The 20,622-nt window shown below is 44.8% G+C and overlaps 1 protein-coding gene and 1 non-coding gene across 2 annotated transcripts in view; both read right to left on the reverse strand.

Annotated features, from left to right (window-relative positions):
• Nucleotides 1-20,622, reverse strand: part of Rasgef1c (RasGEF domain family member 1C) — a 76,924-nt gene that overhangs the window by 27,000 nt on the left and 29,302 nt on the right. Inside the window, exons 2-5 of the mRNA XM_077797170.1 lie at nucleotides 10,620-10,725; nucleotides 2,028-2,210; nucleotides 1,725-1,847; nucleotides 547-684 (exon numbers count right to left, since the gene is read on the reverse strand). Of these exons, the coding sequence (XP_077653296.1) occupies nucleotides 547-684; nucleotides 1,725-1,847; nucleotides 2,028-2,204 (438 nt within the window). The 5' untranslated portion in view covers nucleotides 2,205-2,210; nucleotides 10,620-10,725. The remainder of the gene's footprint in view (nucleotides 1-546; nucleotides 685-1,724; nucleotides 1,848-2,027; nucleotides 2,211-10,619; nucleotides 10,726-20,622) is intronic.
• LOC113199392 (U6 spliceosomal RNA) lies at nucleotides 7,169-7,272 on the reverse strand. The gene has a single exon (XR_003302953.1). It is a non-coding gene; the product is annotated as a U6 spliceosomal RNA (small nuclear RNA).

Here is a 20,622-nt window from a genome sequence, read left to right on the forward strand (position 1 = left end):
TCCCCTATATGCATCCATAAAAGCACCTAACTGTCCACCAAGTTAGCCAGCATCCCTCTTCCCTGCTTCCACTCTCTCCTTTTCCCATCCATCCAATCAGCAACTCTTCCCTGACCTTTTTCTGTTCTACATCCTAAGCCAGGTCCCATCATCCTGAGATGGATTAAGCATAGAGGCAGGAGGGAGACCTCTGTGGCATAGGCCCAGGATATGGGCCCTGCCAGGTGGCCTGGTGGGTCACAGACCAACAGCCTGACTATGCATCCACAAGAACCCATGAGTAGGTCTTCCCTTCTTGGCCACTTGATGCCATCAATGAGAGCAGGGCACAGAGAGGTCAAGAAACCAGTCCTGGAACCAGAGGCCTGGATTAGCTCATAGCCCCTCAGTACCTGATTCCTTGATGGGTCACAAAGGGGCTGGTTTTACAGCATGCAGTGTGCAAAGCTGGGAGATCAGGGGACCTAGGAAGCCACGGGAAACAGGTTCAGGCCTGGATTTGAGGGTGCGGAGAAGGCAAAGTAACTTCCACCCAGGCTTGCCCACCTCATCACAGGGGGCTATGCGGCCCACCACATCCTTCAGATGCCCAATGGTTGATTCCTCCTGGAAGTCCCGCGGGAAGGTCTCTGTCCACTCGGCCAGTAGTTGGAGCAGTTTGGGGCCAAACTTCCGAACACGGGCCTGCAAGGCAAGCAGAGGGGCAACAGGGATAGGGCACTGGGATGGGAGTGGGGAGGCCTAGGCTGCACTATGGGGGAGCAAGAGGGGAAAGATATTTTGGGGCCAGACTATCTCTTGATTTTGCTTTCCTGGCATCCCTTCTCCTTTTTTATGGTGACAGCATCTCAATTTTCCCTGGGAGCCTTCCCCTCATTCAGGCACACTGTGTTCTAGAACAGCTGACTTTGCCCCAGGGGTGGAACCAGGTCAGCGCTGGCCAATCAGAGCAGAAAATACCATCTTATGTAATAAGTGGCTCACAGGTGGGCATGCGAGCTAAGCGAGGTCAATGAGATTGGGACTTTTACTGGCCTGTGGAGAGAGGGGCTAGTTCTTGAGATTGGAAAGAGTAGAAGGTGTCCCTGCTGATAGAGGCCATGTACCACTCAGGAGAACCTGCAAGAGCTAGAATGAGGCCAGCAAACCCAGAGAAAAACCACAGCAGAGGATCAGAATGAGGAAGATAAGGTTTTAATGCTGTCATTTAATCCTCTGGAGGCAGCAGTACCCGAGACTTGGCAGTTAAATGAACCCCTTGCCTTAGGCCAGCTGAAGCCGAGTTTTTGTCATCATCACAGTACAACCTAACTGACATGCATATAAATAGTGACAGTAGGCAGGATCAGGCCAGTAACAGAGGAAAGATGTGAAGAACCATGGGAAGGCTGGGCTATCAACAGACGCCAGAGAGCAGGGACATGGAATCGAGCGTACTGGGTGAAGGAAGTCTAGTGGAGGCCATAGGACCATCCCAGTTCACAGAGAGCAGGAATACTATTCACTGAGTTTTGGAAACCCAGGACTGGGTTCAATGTGAGCTCAAGGGTTTCCACAGAGCCCTGGAAAACTGCATAGCAGAACAGACCTTGGCTCTGTCCTTTTAGGGCCTGGACTTCAGACAAGTGAGAAAGCCCAATAGGCTTCTTGTCAGGAGAATAGGGACAATCACTGCCTCCCCGAGAGGTTGATTTCAGAGGCTCCCTGGTCTTCCAGCCCCTCACCTTGTCCAGTACCGGTTTGTCCAGCTGCTGCTGCTCAATACATAGGTGGCAGACCCTGGCCAGGAGCTCCCGAGGCTCGATGAAGAGGCGAGAGCTCAGTAGAAAGGTGAAGATATAAGCTTTCTGCAAGAAAGATGGCACAAGCACAAGAGGGCACGGAGGGAGGACATATTTCCAGCCTGTTCCACCTTGCCAGGCCCGAGGTCACTCCCAGCCCTGCTGCCTGCTCCACTCCTAAGTGAAGGAGAGAGCCTCCCTTCTTCCTTCCCCTCTCCCCTTCCTCCCGCTGGGTGGCTCACCCACCTCTGGGTAGTAGTCAGCTGTGGGTACCAGGTGCTGAATCAGGGTGTCCAGAGAGGCTGAGGATGGTGCTCCATCCAGGAAGGGCTGCCCAGCCTGCTCGCCATCGGTGGGCTCTGTAGGGGGTGGGCTGAGTCTGCCTGGGGTGACCATGTCGGAGGTGCTCAGGGTCTGGGGCATGCCTGCCTGCAATGGCAAGGAGCAATTTGGGGTGCACCTGAGCGGGGAGCCTAGGTTCCCTGGGTTCCAGGCTGGAAGGACTCTGCCTTCCATATTCACCTCTGTGTGATCTCTTAAATCCAGTGATCGCTTCCTGGGCAGGCTGCCAGGGCCCTCCTACCTCATAGTACAGCATCTGTTCTCCTTGTTAAACCCTTCAACTCTTCCCCCAGGAGCCAAACACTTCTATTTCCAGTTTCTCTCCCTGAAGGTTGCTTTTAACGAGTCTTGTATCATCAGCATATTTTCTCCTGCTGCTGGCTGCAAAGATTGGTTCAAAGCCTGATCAAAATTTGGGGGCTCAGGCACAACCCCAGAACTTCTTTGGCACTTGGAAGCTCTCTTTCCTCTGGGGCCCCTGAGCTGGTGTCACTATTAAGGACTAGGAAAGTGGGAAACAGCATTGGAGATTCTATTATGCCTGAAGTTGCTCTGTGGACTTTTTCCATATGTACACCTATTTAAGTTGGGGTTCTCTCAGGTACATTCAAAACCACTGCCCTCTGTAGCCTGGCATCCCAGCATTTTTGTGATCTAGACCAGCTGACCTGTCCAGCATCACCTCCTACCACCCTCCATTGCATGCTGCTGGCACCAGCCACATACTCTATTACAAGGCTTTCTCCAACTCTGAGCCACCATACACATGGTTCCCTCTGAAGGGTGGCTTTCCTATCATCTTCTCTCTTCCATCCCTCTAGATGTGGTTGAAATGCCCCCTTCTTAGTTGGGTCTTCTCTGCTTCCCTCAGTGTCCCCCTGTCCCAGGGTGATTCCTGGCCTCTGATTGGCATCAGTGGACTCTCCCTGTTAGCCTTGTCGGAGGTCTGAGGCACTGCTTTTCTGGACCTGACCTGGAGATAGGTCAGCTGTGGCTGTTACGCTGTCATCTTCATCCAAACCTCCTTTAGACAAAGACCAGAGCATATCCTCTGTGACCTGGCTTCCCTCTATTCCATGTTCAGGAAGCCTGTGTGTTCTCTCTGAGTCTCTTCCGCACATTCCCGTAGGCTGGTCTTCCTTGAAAGGGAAGAGGCCCTCATGGTGACATGTCTTGAGCAAGCCTGTGACGGTTCAACCAGTCCCCACCCTAGATGTTGGGGTCACCCCTATATTCTCAATCACAGAGTCCTGTGAGCTCACCACCGGACTCACAGTGTCCCCTGCTTGCCCTGTCCCTTCTGCCCCCAAAGCAGACCCTAATTAATTTCTGTCTCTTTTAGCCCCTGAGTGACTCTGCCCAAAAGGTAGAGACAGAAGGACATGGGAAGTCAGAGATGATATAGGGTATCAAAGGGAACCCCTCAGAGGACTGTCCCATGGGCCTGTGGTTATGAGAGGAACTGGGACTGGGCTACAGCATGGGGAGGGCTTGGCATCTGTGTGATGGCATTCTGCACAGTGCTGACCCTGGTGACAATCACAGCTTTATTTTCACATTCCCCAGCTAAGCTGTAAGCATTCAGTTTTCAGCTGATGAAACTAACATTTCACAAAATTACCTTCTGTCTTTCCCAGTGGGGTGGCTGATGCATATGTGGGCACATAGGGAGCTGCAGATGCTCAGCGGGGAGTGGTGGCCAGCTCTGCAGGGTGCTCTGGCTCTGCCTCATGTTCAGAGCTCAGTGCCTGAGTAATTCCACAGGACAGAAAACTCATCAGCTGTCAAGTTCTGTTCCATCCCACCAGTTGCCTGACACTTCTTTCCAGTGCAGCATCGAGCCTTCCCCAGATCCCAGTCCAATTTTCTCAAAGATAGATCAGCCAGTACTGGGGCTAGAAGTGAACTGGGAACTTCTCTGCAGGGCAGGGCAGATGGTGGAAGGAGTCAGAGAGGGGCCCTTCTGAGTAAGAGTCCTTCAAGAAGTGACCCTGGAAGCTCTCAGAGTACCTTGGGGGCTGGCCTGGAACTGGGCGCTCTATGCAGGGCACTGGGCACAATGGATGGGGTTGGGTTGGTAAGGATGGTTCTCAGGCTCAGCTGTGCTTTGGAGCAGCTAGATCAGCCTGGGGACTGGGGTTGAGAGTTGCAAAACCATCATGGGATGCAAAACCCACAGGGATGCCTAAAGAGGGGACAGGCTGCTGGGAGCCCTCTGACCTCCAAATACCCATTGTGTCTCCAGCTGGTCCCAGGCCTGGGTTTCTTCTGCTTGTCAGGGGTATTGCATACATGCACGGAGGGACTCCTGGCACTGTTCTAGGCACTGGGGGTCAAAGCACAGCCTCATGGGGCTGGTGAAGGAAAGCTGACAATATACAGGCAAAGTTATGCATAGAGACTGTCCCACTGGGGCACATGCTCTTTCAGGAGTGGCAACTCTCTGGTTGTGGTTGGATGATCTCAGGAGACTATTCAAGAGAAAATGAGATAAGAGCTGCCACCACTGGAGATCAGGGAGAATGCAGAATGATGGGGTGCATCATGTTCCCCTGTGCAAAAACACAGCCAAAGAGGCCTGTGGAGGTGGATGTCTCAGCCCAACCCCTCTTGTACTTGCTTTCATTAGTTTTGGACAAGGACAAGGAAATATAAATATATATAGTCCCCCTCTTTATTATACAAAAAACTAGCACAGAATCCACACTGTCCTGTGTTGGTCTCTTTCCATTAACAATGCATTTGGGAGATCTTTCCATAACAGGACAGGAGATTTTTTTCTGCCTCATAGTATTCCATTGTTTGAATATCCAGGAGTAATTTTTTAATTTTTGTGATATTAGGGACTAAGTCTAGGATGCTCTTCCCCACCCCTTTTTATTTTTATTTTTTAAATTTTCAGACAGGGTCTTGCTAAGTTTTCCAGGCCAACCTTGAACTTGTGATCCTCCTGCTTCATCCTCCCAAGTAGCTGAAATTACAGATGTGCACCACTACACCAGGCATCTGAGAGTAATTTTAAAAGCCAGTGATGAAGTCTGGGGATATGGCTCAGTAGTAGAATACTCGCTTACCATGCTTAAAGCTCTGGGTTTGATCAACAGCACTTAAAAAAATCCGAAGTCAATGATAAAGCAGTTGAAGTGTCCACTGATGGATAAATAAAATGTAGTCTATCCATACAAATGGGATAGTATTTAGTCTTTTTTTGGGGGGGAGGAGTTACATCGGATTGAACCCAAGAGTGCTTAACCACTGAATCACATCCCAGCCCTTTTTGTTTTGAGACAGAGTCTTGCTAAGTTGTTTAGGGCCTCGCCAATTTGCAGAGGCTGGTTTTGAACTCATGATCCTCCTGCCTCAGCCTCCTGAGATGCTGGGATTACAAGTGTAAGCCACCATACCTGGCAAGAAAAAAAATAATCATGATCAAAAAAATTTTTATTCCTTCCCAATAGCACGATGCTGGGGACAAAATCTTTAATATGTGGACCTTTGGGGGATACTTAAGATCCAAACTATAGCAATATCCATGAAGTAAATAAGACAATAAAATAACCAATGCTGGCAGGCATGTTGGAGTAGCCCCTGAAAACATTACTGGAGGTGAGGTGTACAGTGTCACACTCCCTTTAAATTGTATCAAGATCGATGTGCCAAGATCCTTATGTTCTTAGGTCTTTTCACCCTCATCAAATTCTTGGCAATTTACTCCATGAGATTAACCTAGAGGAAAAAAAGCTCTGGAAAAAATTATTTGCTTTGTATTAATTATAAACAGTGAACTCATTCTAGAATGCTGTAAGATGATGAACAAGAACAGACAAGGAGACAATCACACACCCATCGGTGGATTTTCTTTCGCTGTGGAAATTATGGTTATGAACGTCCAGTAATAACAAAGAAAATGGTTATGGCATAATGAGATTAAAACAGCAGGGGAGAAAATTGCACAGAATACAAATGATAATGTTCATGTGGGCAAAGACTGTAATGGGGCACTGACGAATGCATCGTTGACATGCCCTCTGCTTGCCCTGTTATTATTTTAGTGTCATTCATTCAAGCTGAATGTAAAGCCCGGTGCTCAGATGCAGCCTCCAGGATGAAAGACCCCAGGAAGACCTGGACATATTTTGGGGCTGTGTGAATGGTGAGTAGGGTTGGGGGTACATGCCCACCCTGTGACAAGGATACCAAGGGGACATTTACTGAGAGGTAATGCCTTGCTCTGGCACAAAACTGAAGTGGCTGAGCCAAGGTTTGAGCTGCGAAGTCTACTTTTTGACCACCCCTGGCGAGGGTCCCCTATGATCAGGGTGAATTCCTTGACAAGCTCAAACACACGTCGATGGTCTTGTCCAGGCTGCCCCCTCGTGACTCCCCAGGATCCCAACTCCCCATCCCCCAAGACCCCAGACTGGCTTGCTCACTGCTACACCCCAGAGGCCTGACCCTGTGCCCAGAACATAGCGTGCTTAGTAAAGATGTGTCATGTTTAAGTGACTCCGGTGATACAGGTAAGAGTTGTTGAAGACAAATTAGTGCAGATGGAGATGAAGGGCTGGCAAACATGCCAGGCATTCAAGAAAGTGGGGCCAGTGGGAGGGAAGAGCTGGGCTAATGCTTGGGGACCTGGCCCAGGAGAGTTCACAGGGCCATTCCTCTCTGCCTGACCTCCAAATCATCCTATAGCCAGCCCCCCTCCTCACCTGTAAGAAAACTGAGGCTTAGAGAGTTAAAGGCAGGTGGCCAGCTCACATGCCAAGTATACCTGGCAGAGATGCAATTTGAGAATAGACAGGTGTTTCTGAGGTCCACTCCTTGTTCTTCCAATCACTCACATAGCCATTGATGCTTCTGGCCCCAAGCCACAGAGCTCAGAGGACACAGTCAAACTCCTGAATGTGCCCTGGACATGAACAGAGGAGTACATATTAGCTGGCCTTTTGGTTACAACAGCCATCCTGGGACAGGCCAGTTCCCCAAGCATGGTGTTTGGTTCCCCAGGGCCCTGTGCCAAGGTTATCCCACACATAATTTTTTTTTATATGGAATGCTTCATTAATCTGCCTGTCATCCTTGTGCAGGGGCCATGCTAATCTCTGTATCGTTTCAACCTTAGTATAAGTGCTGCAGAACCAAGTACTACATGTCATTCTTGAGCTTCCTGCAGCCCCTCCGAGGGTCTAGTTCTCTTTCCATCCTAGACCTGAGCTTGGACCCAAATTCGCCCCTCCTAGAGCTTCTGTCTGTTTGATTTGCCTTCTTAGCATCCAGTTTTTTTTTCTCTCTCTGGTTAGACCTTTAGATTTTTGCTTTGGGAAATAATATCATTCTCTGATGAAAAAGCAACTGTCTTGCTGAGATAGTCAGTGGAGGCACCATGCTCCCCTGGCCAAGAGGTGGGCACCAGCCAAGTCTGGGCCAATAAGATGCCTTCCTGGAAGATCCAGCTGGTGGAGACCTGACATAAGAGCCAAACCTGTGGCAGATCAGCTGTGGGAGGGGGCTTGAATGGCTTCTGTGTCAGATTTCCTCTTCCTGCCTTTGGTCTAGGCATGCACTTCTGCCTCAGTTTCCCTGCCTACATCTATTCCCATTGCCTAGGTACATCTCCTCATCCTGCATCAGGTCCACAGCTAGAGGTCCTCCGGCTCCTGCAACAGTTAAGGGGACACCTAGCATGGGTTGCCTGGGATTTGGTCACAGAGAAGCAGGTAGACGGAAGGGAAAGGACCCCCACAATTTGCCCTGAAATGGGGGGCATCCTGACCTCCACCAATGCCCAACTGGGATGCTTCCTTCTCTAGGTCATGCTGACAGGCACAGAGCCCACTCTGCTCTTGGACTCTGGCACTGGCAAAGTTTCTAGGACAGGATGACCTAAGCCTAACTCCTGTCTGGGAGACTGGAAGAGGTCTACAGGGACAAGAGTATGATGGGCCTGGGGACTGATATGAAGGCACAGCCTAGAGGAGAGCTGGGTTTTTCATTTCCCTGCTTTTGACAGAGATGTACGTACTAGGAATGCACCTTTCATCTTCATCCAACCGTACAAAAATACAGGGCAAGAAAGTGCTAAAGGCTCTGTCACTTCTCCTCAGTGTGAGGCTTTTAGAGAGTGGCCTGGGATGTGGTGATGAAAAAACACAGGCTTTGCTGGACTCCCAAGGGGCTGATCACATGCCTATACCTTCCAGGTTTAAGGGACACCAGGACTCAACTCTCGTGTTTCTATTCTGACTTTCAGTGTGGCCGGTACAGTTTTCCCTTGATATCCATGGGAAGTGGTTCCAAGATCCCTGTGGATACTAGAATGCATAGATGCTCAAGTCCCTTTTATTTAAAAAAAAATGTAGTATTGGCTGGGCAGTGATGCACACCTATAACCCAAGTTACTCAGGAGGCTAAGGTTGGAGGTTGGTGAGGTTGAGGCCAGCCTGGAAACCTAGCAAGACCCCGTCTCAAAATAAAAAATAAAAAGGGCTGGGGATATAGTTCAGTGGTAGAGCATCCATGGTTCCATTTTCAATATTGGAAAAAATAAGAGATGTAGTATTTGCATATAACTTACACCTACCCTCTTGTATACTTTAAACCATCTCTAATATATATGATATATATTATAACTACCTTTAATAATATATAATGCAATGTAAGTGTTATGTAAACAGTCATTTTACTGTATTATTTAGGGAAAAATAAGAAAAACGTTTGTATTTTGAACAGACACAATATTTTTCTAAATATTTTCTGTCTGTAGTTGGTGGGATCCATGGATGCAGAATTTGCAGATACAGAGGGCTCACTATAATTCTGCTTTTTAAAAAAGCCACCTTGGAGGCCATGCTGTGAGGCATTTCAAAAGTACATTTAGAAATGACATCTCTAGCTCCCAGGTGGCCAATTTATAATCCCCATCCTGCAGGTGGCTGGTCAAGGCAATGTTGTTCTCATTACTTCTTGGGGACTAGAGAGGGCATATTCTCCAGGCAAACTTTCCTGAGTAGGCACTGGGCTAAGCAGGTGGAAGGGACAGAGGCAAAGGATACTGCAGGAGGAGGGCCCTGTGAGGACTACCGTCATGAAGACACTCCCCTGAGTTCTAACAAGTGTCCTCACCTGCTCGGAACAGGGAGAACAGCCAGTGAGATCAAATGACAAAGCAAACATCACACCACCTGCCATAGAGAAGGCTGGGCCCCCAAGGTCAGCTCTCCCCTTGGGAACTCACTGCCTGCCAGCGGCTGGAACTACAATACAGGTGGTAACTGTTCCACCTGCTATCTGAGGCTCTGTGCCCAAAAGACTTGCTGCCTCTGCCCCCCTGGTCCACCAGAATTTCCATGCTGGCCGTGACCCAGATAACCCACTATCCTGCTCATCTAGCCTGCTAGCTGGACTTTCTGCAACCAGGCATCAATAGCTACTGGGAATTATCCCTGCTGAGCTGGCCTTGAAGGTAATAGTAGTCTCATGTTCTGGACTGAATATTGTTGATCCTCTCTGCAACTTGATTGCCATAGTGGCTATGCTGATAGGTGGGGCATTTAGGCTGATTAGATAGTTACCTGGAGAGTGAATCCTTATAGAATGTGATTTCTCCTCTTCCACACAAACTCATTTGCTCCTTGGCTTGCTACCAGGAATTGAAACAGCATGAGGTCCTCGTAAGAAACACGATTTTAGACTACCCAGCTTCCAGAACCATGAGCCAAAATAAAACTCTGTTTTTTTAAATAAATTATCTGTTCTCAGGTATTCTGGTATAGCAACCAAAAAAGAAATAGGACAGCCCACATCTCCAAATCAGAGCTATTCTGCTCTTGCCATAGTATGTGTAGAATTTTAGACATTCTTGCCCAATAATTTGCTTTCCTTTTCCCCATTATATCTTTGTAAAATTTTTGTAATAGGGCTGGGAGCTTAGCTCAGTAGTAGAGTGTGATGCTGGCCTTATAACTCTATAAGTTATAAATATCTCTAAATATCTGGAAGCACCAGGAACTTATGGCCTCTTCCTTCCCCTGCCATGAGAAAGATCCAAGCAGCTTGGCCTCCTCAGAGCTCCTGTTTCAGTCTCCATTCAGTTATACTTTTTCTCTGCAGGGGCCCCAGAAGCTCTCAGAAGAGGCCTGCATTCCTTACTTTATCACAGTGGCCAAGGCAGTAGTGCCCCCTGGGTATGTATCTGATGGCTCAGGACATCATTGAGGGAGTCACATTGGCATCTTTGCTTGGGACAGCTTCTGCTGCTCTTTCAGGAACAAGGACCATCCCCTTTGTATTAGGGGGTAGGGAACTGAACTAAGGCCTATTTCCAAGGGTCCTGGGTGAAGCACCTGCTTTACTTCCCCATTCAGGTTCTGACCTCCAGGAGTTTTAATTCAAAGAAGAAAAACTCTGCATCATGCATATGTGTCTTCTGTTTTCTATCACTCAGTACTTAAACAACTATATGGGAATGATTGCTCACTTCACAGAGGAACATACCTGGCCCCTGAGAGGTAATGTGGGTGGACAAGGTCACTGCTGGTGACTAGTGGACGTCCCTGGATGCCTGGGCTCCCAACTCTAGGTCCAACTCCTGGGCATGGTTCTGTGAAGAAGAATTGGTCATGGTTAAGTAGAGAACAGATATGGCCTGGAGATTCAACAGGGGAGCTGGGATAAGGGGCTGGGAGCTGGGGAGGGCCACCTGATTCTAGGAAACCCCAAAGTGGCCCAGTCTCCAGGGGTTGCGGAGCTCCCTAAGCATGTCCTGTTGGATTCTCATGAAGGAGAAGCTCCAGCCCACAGCTCAGCCCTCCTCACACTTTGCATCAGAACCTTTGACCAGCCCCACTCCCCACACTTGGACCTGGATCATGCCAGTTCATACACAGCTGCTCTGAGCAGTGCAGAGCCCAACAAACTCTGGGGTCCTCCTCTTTCCCTTCTGGCAAAGCCTAAAGCTGAGGCACATCTTATTGCAGTTTGGGTCCTCTGAAAGGCTCCTCCCTGTTCCTTGGTGTCTGAAGGGATGCTATGGGGGTACTGGGATGTACTCCTGAGCTCGCGACCGTGCTTGCCAAGACTGGGAATGCACCTGGCTTTGCCTCTAGGAGGCCACCTGACAGACTTGGTGGGGAGTGGAGCACAGAGCTGAGTTATTTTGGGCTCCAAATGGCCCTCGGTTACCAGCTGACAGATCCTGCTGTTTCCCCACCTCCAGAAGCAGTTTCTGAAAGCTCAGGGCCTGACTTGAAGGGACCTGTCCAGTACAAGTGAACAGCACCAAAGACCCACAGAAGATTGGCAACTGAAAATAGAGCTTTCCACAGAGTGAAAACGTCCTCTTCTTCCCTGGACCACATTCTCAATTATTTCCCAAGACACTTCTAGAAGGAGAGGCACTGGGTCAAAAGATACCATCTCTTTTATAGAAGTTGAGACATACCACCTAATTGCTTCCTCAAACCATATTGAAGGGATGTTATTTCAAATTCCTGATGCTTCCTCACTTCCAGGAACCATTTCTCCTCATTGGCTGGGACCCCCTGTAGGGGAGCTAGAGAAGCAGGATGGGTGTAAGTAAACCTGACCAAAGAGTGCAGCATCCCCTCCTCCCCCTGAACAGATGATGCAGGTTATATGATTAAAGTAAATCCCAGGCCTTGTTTGGAGACTAACATGGAGAAATGTCCTTTCAATATTTCCCCTTCATTAATTAAAAAAAATAAATCAAACACAAAAAAGAGTCTATAAGCACATTTGTGATTTAAATAATAATAAATTATTATTATAACAACTTGGACTTTTGTGACTTACCCAGCCTAATAAAATGAGCTTTAAAAATCCCTTATGAGCACAGATGTGTAACCCATGGAGGGTGGACAGGGATATGTCAGTGTAAGTGTCTCTGGATACCATTTCCTTACTAACTTTTAGTGTTTAATGTAAATCTCTGTTTTTGGTGATTCAGGTCAGCACTTCTCACTCCCACCCAGGGTCCTTACTGAAAGAAGCCATTTGGCTCCAACTAGGGCAGAACAACAAAGCCTCCATGGTCCAATAGAGCAAGCACTGCCTTCTGTCTTTGTTTTCTGTTGCTAATAATACAACATCACAGACTGGGCAAGTTAAAAAGAAAAGAGGTTGATTTTGGCTCATGATTCTGGAACAAGACCAAGGGGTTGTATCTGGTACTGATGCCCTTATTGCTGGCAGAGTCCCAAGATGGTGCAGGGCATCACATGGTGAAAGGGAGCGTGTGAGAGTACTAGCCCAACTGGCTTTCACAGAAAACCCACTCTCAAGATAACCCACTAGCCCATGAATCCATTCATTCATTATTGCATAAATGGACTAATCCATTCATGAGGTCAGAGACTCACTCCCTTTTTAACAGTCTCACCTCTTAATATCTCATAAAACTTCAACATGAGTTTCAGACAGGACAAACCAGTTATATAAAAATCATAGCACATTCCGTGTGCAGTTGTTCTCTGGGGCCTGCAGATTGATCACCCTCTGCTCCTGGGCACCAGGGTATGTTGCTCTCTTAGTCAAAGGGTTTTTCTCAGGCTGTGGGCAAGGGGAGACTCCCCACTGGTGACAAATCTCCTTTGTTGGTGACATACTTTGACCATTGCTTCACCACCTGGGATCACTATACTCGACTCCCTGAAGTAAGGAGACCTCTGCTCTGCTCATATCTAGACTTCTACCCCAATACCAATTCCAGCATCCCCATCATCCCACACAGGCTTTGCCTCTTGGAAGAAAAAACTGCTTTTCGTTTCAGTTAGTCATATACGATATGCCTATAAGTGATAGAAAGATTTAAAAATGTTTTGGAAGCTAAGAAATACAAAATGAACCTCTAGATAGAGAAGTGGGGGGAAAAATGAGTAGAAGAACATCTATAGTGCTAAGAGTCCTACAACAATCTTTACACAGCTTAAGAGCCTGCCTATACAGGCCCGGCAAATCCCTAGTGTAGATTCATAAATGTTTCCTACAAGGGCATCAAGGCATTTTCTTTGCTATGCTGATATTCAGGTTATAGCATCTGTATTTACAACATAGCATAATGTGGCAATACTCAGGAAGTGTGTCAACAGGAGGAATGACAGGAAATTGAGAAAGGGGTACATGCCAGCATTTGATGTGTCCCTGGAAAATTGTGGATATTGAAGGGAGATGAGGAGGAGGAACATCACTTAAAATAGAGACAATGAATAAAATAAAATACTAATAGCATAAAGAAAATAGAGACAACTTCCCACCAACATTCCCTTTTCCCCTCTCACACAGCCAGCCTGTCCAAGAGCACTGGGGAGGAAGTAGCTGCAAAGAACAGAGAAAAACTGAACTCTTCTTTTGGGATTTCAAGTTTTATAAGTGTGGGAAAACCAATATGGATAAAGGCAAAGATCTTCCAGGAAAGTTAACAGGATTGTTTTGTATACTGGAAATTGACTAAGACAGGATATTTTAGGTGCTCTTAACCATTAAAACAATAACAATGAACTATGTGAGAGGATGGAATATATAACTTTGACGATAATAATCAATACACTTATATTTATGTCTACCAACACATCATGTTATATACCTTAAACATGTACAACTAAAAAGAAAAAAGACAAAATTCCTTTATAGCCCCCAGATTAGAAAAATGCTTCCTAGGCTTGTGGGAGAGAAAGTTGCAGGGAGGCCCTGAAAAATAGGGATTGGCAGTAGGTGGGAGAGGGTTCTCCCTCTGCTTTGCCCAGTGTATCTTTTGGGAGGCAAATACTGACCAGATGGGTCAGCAATTCTGAAGGCAGAGGACCTGATTTCAGGGTCATTAATTTCTTTTTCTTTCTTTCTTTCTTTTTTATTTATTGTAGTTGGACACACTATCTTTATTTCATTTATTTATTTATTTATTTGTGTAGTGCTGAGGATCGAACCCAGGGTTTTGCACGTGTGAGGCAAGCGCTCTACCGCTGAGCCACAACCCTAGCCCAAGGGTCATTAATTTCTATACTGATCTTCATTGTTTCCTTTATTTGCCTTGCTTTGGGTCTGTCTTGTTTTTTTTTTTTTTTTCTAGTTTCTTAAAATAACAATTTCAGTTACTGATTAGGGAACTTTCTTCCTTTCTAATGTAAGAATTTAATCTTTTTAGGTACTTTTTTAGGTATTTCCTACAAATTTTGAAATGCTGCATTTTCATTTTCATTTAAAAATATCTTCAAATTTCTCTCTTTCTTACCTATAAACTTAGGAATCCTTATAAGTAAATGTGTGCATATTTTTCTGTTACTGTTCTATATTTGATTTTTAATCAAAGTGCATTTTTGTCAGAAAATATTTGTATGCGTTTGATGCTTTTATAATTGTTAAAGTGAATTTTATGTTCCCAGATATGATTTTATTTTGGTGAATATTTCACATGCACTTAAAAAGAATGTGTGCTCTGCTGTTCTTTTGGGGTGACTGTTCTGTAAATGTCAATTGGATCCAGTTGGTTGCTGTTGCTGTTCAGTTCTTCTCTATCTAAAAATATCAATCAATCAATAAACCTATCCTGATGTTTTTTTTTGTGTTTTAATAAGTATATTTATACTATTTACAATTAATATATCTGTTGATGTATTTGTATGGGGGTTATTAGTTTTATTTATTAGTAGATTTATTCTTTAGAGCTGCTTTCTATTAATTCTGAGAGAGGTGTGTTAAAGTCTTTATATTTATGAATTTGTCTACTTTGATTTAATTCTGTCTGTTTTGCGTCATTTATTTTGAAGCTATGTTGTTAGGTATGTGCACATTTAGGATTATTATGTCGTCTTCATAAATGTCTCTTTGATTGCTATTAATTATTCATATTTATCTTTGGAAATATTCTTTGCCTTGAAGTCTACTTTGCCTATTGTTAAAATAGTCATCCTAGGATGAGGATGATGATCACAATAATGATGATTTTGAATGTTTTAGTATCTTCTTCCATTCTGTTTCTTTTAAATTACCTATGCAATTTATTTGAAATGTTTTTTTTTAGGCAACAAAAAAATGAATCATTCTAAAAAAAACTATCCTATTTATTGGGATGAACCCAACTATTATGTACAACTATAAATCTCTAATAAAAAATAAAAATATCAATCAAGCAATAAACCTCTCCTGACACTTTTGTCTTTTAATAAGTATATTTATACTATTTACAATTAATATATCTGTTGATGTATTTGGATGTGGGCTACCAGTTTTCTTTATTAGTTGACTTATTCTTTAGAGCAGTTTTCAAATCAGAGTAATGATTCCTTTTTTATTTCTTTTTGCTGCCTCTTTATTTTCTCTCTCACCTTATTTTCATTCTGTTTCCTTCCTTCTGCCTTCTTTTGAATTATTTGATTTTTTATTTCATTTTATATTCAGTTTTAAAATTACATCTCTTTGGTATTTTTTTTCATGGTAGCACTAGGCATTACAATGTACATACTTTAATGCTTTGCAGTCTATTTAGAATAAATATTTTTCCAGGTGTTATGGCACACACCTGTAATTCCAACAACTTGGGAGGCTGAGGATTGCAGGCTCAACGCCAGCCCTGGCAACTTAGTGAAGCCCTAAGCAATTCAGCGAGACCCTGTCTAAAAATTTTTTTTAAAAAGTGGGGGAGGGTTTACAAATGTAGCTCAGTGGTAAAGTGTTCCAGTACCAAACAAACAAACAAAATCTCTAGTACCAAACAAACAAACAAAAACATTCTAGAATAAATATTTCACAACTTCAAGTGAAATATAGAAAACTTAACACTCTGTAGGAAGTTTTACCATCCCTTATTTATATGTAGGTCTCTTTTATGTTACAACCACATCTATTGAAAACATCACCTGACAATGTCATCTTGTTTCCAACCGTTAGACATATCTTAAGAATTCAGGGATGACTACTCTCCCATTTACACAGGTATTTATCCATTTCTGTTGCTCTTCCTTCATTCCTGGTGTGCAAGTGGACTTCGAGTTTCATTTCCTTTCTGTCAGAACTTCTTCAGCAATGCTTTCAGAGCAGTTCTGTTGGCAACAAATTCTCTTAGTTTTGCTTCATCTGAGCATGTATCCTGAAGGATATTTTAGTAGGTAATTTTTATAGAATTATAGGTTGCTGGTTAGAAGCTAAAAATGTTGTTCCACTTCTGGTTGCTAAGGTTTATAAAGAGAAGTCCACAGTCATTTGATTCATGCTTCCCTTTTAAGTAAAACATCGTTTTTTACTGCCTGCTTTACATTTTTTACCCCTTTGGTTTTCAGCTTGATTATGGTGTACCTGGTCATGAATTTGTGTTGTATTCTGGTTGGGATTCATCTTGTTTTGGGGTTCTTGAATATGTGGGTTCATGTCTTTGGGAAATTTTCAGCTATCATTTCGTCAAATCCTTTTTCTTTATGGCACTCTTTCTCCTGCCCTTCTTGGACTTTGGTGACACAAACGTTCCATCTTTTGCTATTGTCCCACAGGTGCCTGAAACTCCATTAACTTTTCTTTCATGGTCTCTCTGTTGTTCAGAGTGAATCATTTCTATTGAACTATTATCGATATCCCTGCTCCTTTTCCCAGTCATTTTCATTGTGCTCTGGAGCCTAAACGGTTTTAATTTGTTTTGGTACCAAGGATTGAATCCAGGGGTGCTTAACCACTGAGCCACATCCTGAAACCTTTTAATCTTTTATTTTGAGACAGGATTTCTCTGAGTTGTTTAGAGCCTCACTAAGTTGCTAAGGCTGGCTTTGAACCTGTGATCCACCTGCCTCAGTCTCCTAGTCGCTGGGATTACAAGCATGGGCCACTGTGCTATGTGAGTTTCAAATTTTTGGTTAGTGTGTCTTTCAGTTCTAAAATGTTCATTTGTTTCTTCCTTATATCTTATTTCTTTGCTGAGACTGTCTAACTTTCCATTTGTTTCAAGAGCATTTCCCCTTACTTGATGGAGGATTTTTACAATAGCTACTTTAAAATCTCTGTCAAATAATTCCAACGTTTTTAAAAATGTTTTTTTTAGTTGTAGATGGACACAATACCTTTATTTTATTTATTTACATGGTGCTGAGGATTGAACCCAGTGCCTTACACATGCTAGACAAGAGCTCTACTACCGAGCCACAACCCCAGCCCAAATAATTCATTTGCTTCTTCTTGGTTTGGTATCTGTTCATTATATTTTCCTGTATAAGCAAAGATTTTCCTGATTTTTTTTACATGTCAGTCTTGAATGATGTTCTGTACATTTTGAATACTAGATTATGGAATTTGGGTATTTATTTAAATCTTGTGGAGAATATTTAGCAGGCAATTGATCTAGTTAATATCAGGCTCAAAGTTCTGACCAGGCTTCTGTGGGGTTATTTATGGTTTTAATGTTATTTTCAATGCCGTTGAAAATTGGTATTGAAATATGTGTGCTACCTAATGACCAGTGTGAGACCAAGACAGTGGTTTATTTTGTACTTCAGGTATCAAAGCCTACGGTGTGCTGTTTAGGGTCAGATTCATGTTCATGCAGCTTAAGGATAAGCTAGGAGTTAATAAACAACTTCATAGGGCTGCTTTTCCAAGTTCCTCCCTCTCTGCAGTCTCTATGGTATTTTCCAGTTTCCGGAGGCTTCTCCTTTTGGTCTTTTAGCAAGAAAACTAGGGCTTTACTTACCCTGTTCTGCGTGCACTTCCCTGAGTCTAGGAGGATAGGGGGAAATAGAAACAGTGAGTTCACCCTACCCTCTTTGGGACAGTAGGTTCTCTACTCAGAAGGGAAGGTTTTGCTTCACTCTGAGTTTGAGCTCTTACAGGGTCCGTGCAATGCTCCCATGAGACTGCTTGTGGCTAGGGAGTGAGGGAACACAGAAACAAATTTTTAAATGGATTTTTTCCTACTCTCTCTGAATAATAAGAGGACCCCTTTCTCCTTCCTTGAGCCACAACCAGAGGGTTTCTCTTGGAAGCCTCTGTGAGTCTTGATGTCCCTTCCATGTTTCAAGCTTCCTGAGTTCAGTCTGGGCAATGTGAGGTTAGGAAAAATTATAGAGTCACTTCCAGGTTGGTGGTACTTCAAATTCTGCTTTTATTTCTCAATCTGCCTAATATTTCATTTTTAAGTCCTCACATAGCTGTTCATGCATTCTGTCAGATTTCTAGCTGTATTCAGTGGGAGAGAGTGAAATGTACTTACACCAGTCTAGACCAGAATGCTGGTGTTCATATTTATGTTATAATTTTTATCTTTTTAAAATGAGGAACATTTGTGTTCATTACATTAACTTTTATGGGTTGTTTTCTATTTATGAGAAGTCATTCTGGTGATTTAGGTAGGAATGTAACATTTCATTTTAAATGTATTAATTTTAATAAGTATGTTGATTTTATGAGAAATGCTGAACAAGATGACATCAGCCTAACTACCTGCTTGCTGCATCCCAAGCAGGACATGCATCACCTTTATGTCAGGATGCTATGGTTTGAATGTGTCTCCCCAAAGTTCATGCGTTTGAGACTTATTCTCCAAAGCTATTTGGGGAGGTAATTAGATAGTGTACAAGAGACCACTACCCAAACTGACTTACATAGCAGACATACTCTCAAGATAACCCATTAATCCATTCATCCACTACTGCATCAATGGGCTAATCCATTCATGAGGGCAAAACCCTAATCACCTCTTGAAGGTCCCATCTGGTCCCACCTCTTAACATCTCATAATAGGGATTAAATTTCAGAATGCCTTTCAGAGAGGATAAGCGAGATTCAAATTATAGCACCTTCCACAGGCAGTTGGCTTCTGTGGCCTCCAGAATGGATACTCTGTATCCAGGAACCTGGTAATTTCAGAGGTCATGAGGGTGGGGCCCCCATGAAGGCATTAGTGGCTTTAAAAGAAGAGAAAGAGAGCCTTGAGCTAGCAAGCTTGCTCTGTCTCACCATGTGATGCCCTCACCATGTTGGGATGCAGCAAGGAGGCCCTTACAGATGCTGGCACCATGCTCTTGGCCTCTAGGACAATGATAAACCTCTATGCTTATAAATTACTTGGTCTCAAGTATTTTATTACAGAAACAGAAAACAGATGAAGACACAGGCTTTACTCTGCTTCCCCTCTTAGAACACCCTTCTTCCTTGTTCCCCTTGAAGGTCAGTTTCAGTGTCTCTTCCTAGGAGAAGCTTTTGAAAATGCCATAACAGGGTGCAGGTCATTTATGCATTTTTGGATGTGACTATTCCAGGAAGAAAGCAAACAAAGGGTTTTGTAAGCATTGGGGGCAATAAGGTAAGAACTGGCAAGGGTTGGCCAGCTGGGAAAGGGAGATTGGGAGGCAGGTGGACATGAGAAACATTTGAATATGGGCTGGTTCCTTTCTGAGCCTCAGTTTCCCCCATGCAAAACAAGGACAATAATAACCCTGTGTAAGTATGGACAGGCTGTGAGCAAATGTGCCCAGCGCAGGCCTGGGACTTGCTCAGCACCATCTTTGGCTGCATCTCATGACCTGCCCCGGCCCTTCTGCTGTCCCAGAAGGTCCTACATGATTGAGCTCCAAGCCCACTTTTCTGACCTGGTCCCCCAATTCTCCCTTTGCTGTCTTCTTGCATGCATGTAGGATAATGTCTTGCAATCCTTAGGATTAGGAATTACATATGACACATTTGCTTAGGGTGAGGTGCTCATTCCTGTCTCAGGGCTCCAGGCTTGTGGTTCTCCCACTGGAAACACCTTTCCCCAGTTCTTCCCCTGGCTGCCCCCTCACCTTCCCTCGGAGGCCTTCCTGACTTCTGGTCAACACACACTTACTGTCTAGTCCCCCTTTACAATGGACCTTGTTTCATTTTTCTGGTGGCATTTATCCAGGTCTGAATTATATGTACTCCTCATGGGTCTGTGGGTTCCTCTGGGGACTGCCTTGCCTACTCCTGATGATTGCTACATCCTGACACCTAGAACAGTGCTCAGCAAATGCTTGCTGGGTCAAAGAATGAATGAGTAAAAGAATGGCAGAGAGAGGGAACTGGAGGCAGCAGCAGATGGAGGAAGCTGGGGAGCAAGGAGAAAGCTCAGTGGGTGCCTGGCTAGCAGCCAAGCGTGACAGCAATGTCCTGGCTGCTTCCACATCATTGGCCAGCTGGGCAGCAGCTGTGGGAGAGGGGAGCAGGCCTGTTTGGTGAGGCAAAAACAAGCGCCTTATTTATCACGGAGAATGAATATCAGACTGTGCACAAATTGCATTTGCCACTGAGACCTGTGAAGTGACAAGTGCCCAGGGATGAAAGTTCTAACTGTCCTCAGTGGAGATTCTCTTCGAGCTCCTCCACCCCCAGCTAAAAGGTGCAGTTCTTCCCATCCTGCCTGCTCTGCTCAGGTACAGCCTCCTGGTGTCTGCTGGGCCACGGCCCATGCCCAAGCTCACCACCCTGCCACGACCTTCCTAACTCAGACTACCCCAGGTCCCTCTCCATCATAAATTCCAAAGATTCC

This window comes from Urocitellus parryii, chromosome 1 (assembly GCF_045843805.1).
Source record: "Urocitellus parryii isolate mUroPar1 chromosome 1, mUroPar1.hap1, whole genome shotgun sequence".
Taxonomy (NCBI): domain Eukaryota; kingdom Metazoa; phylum Chordata; class Mammalia; order Rodentia; family Sciuridae; genus Urocitellus; species Urocitellus parryii.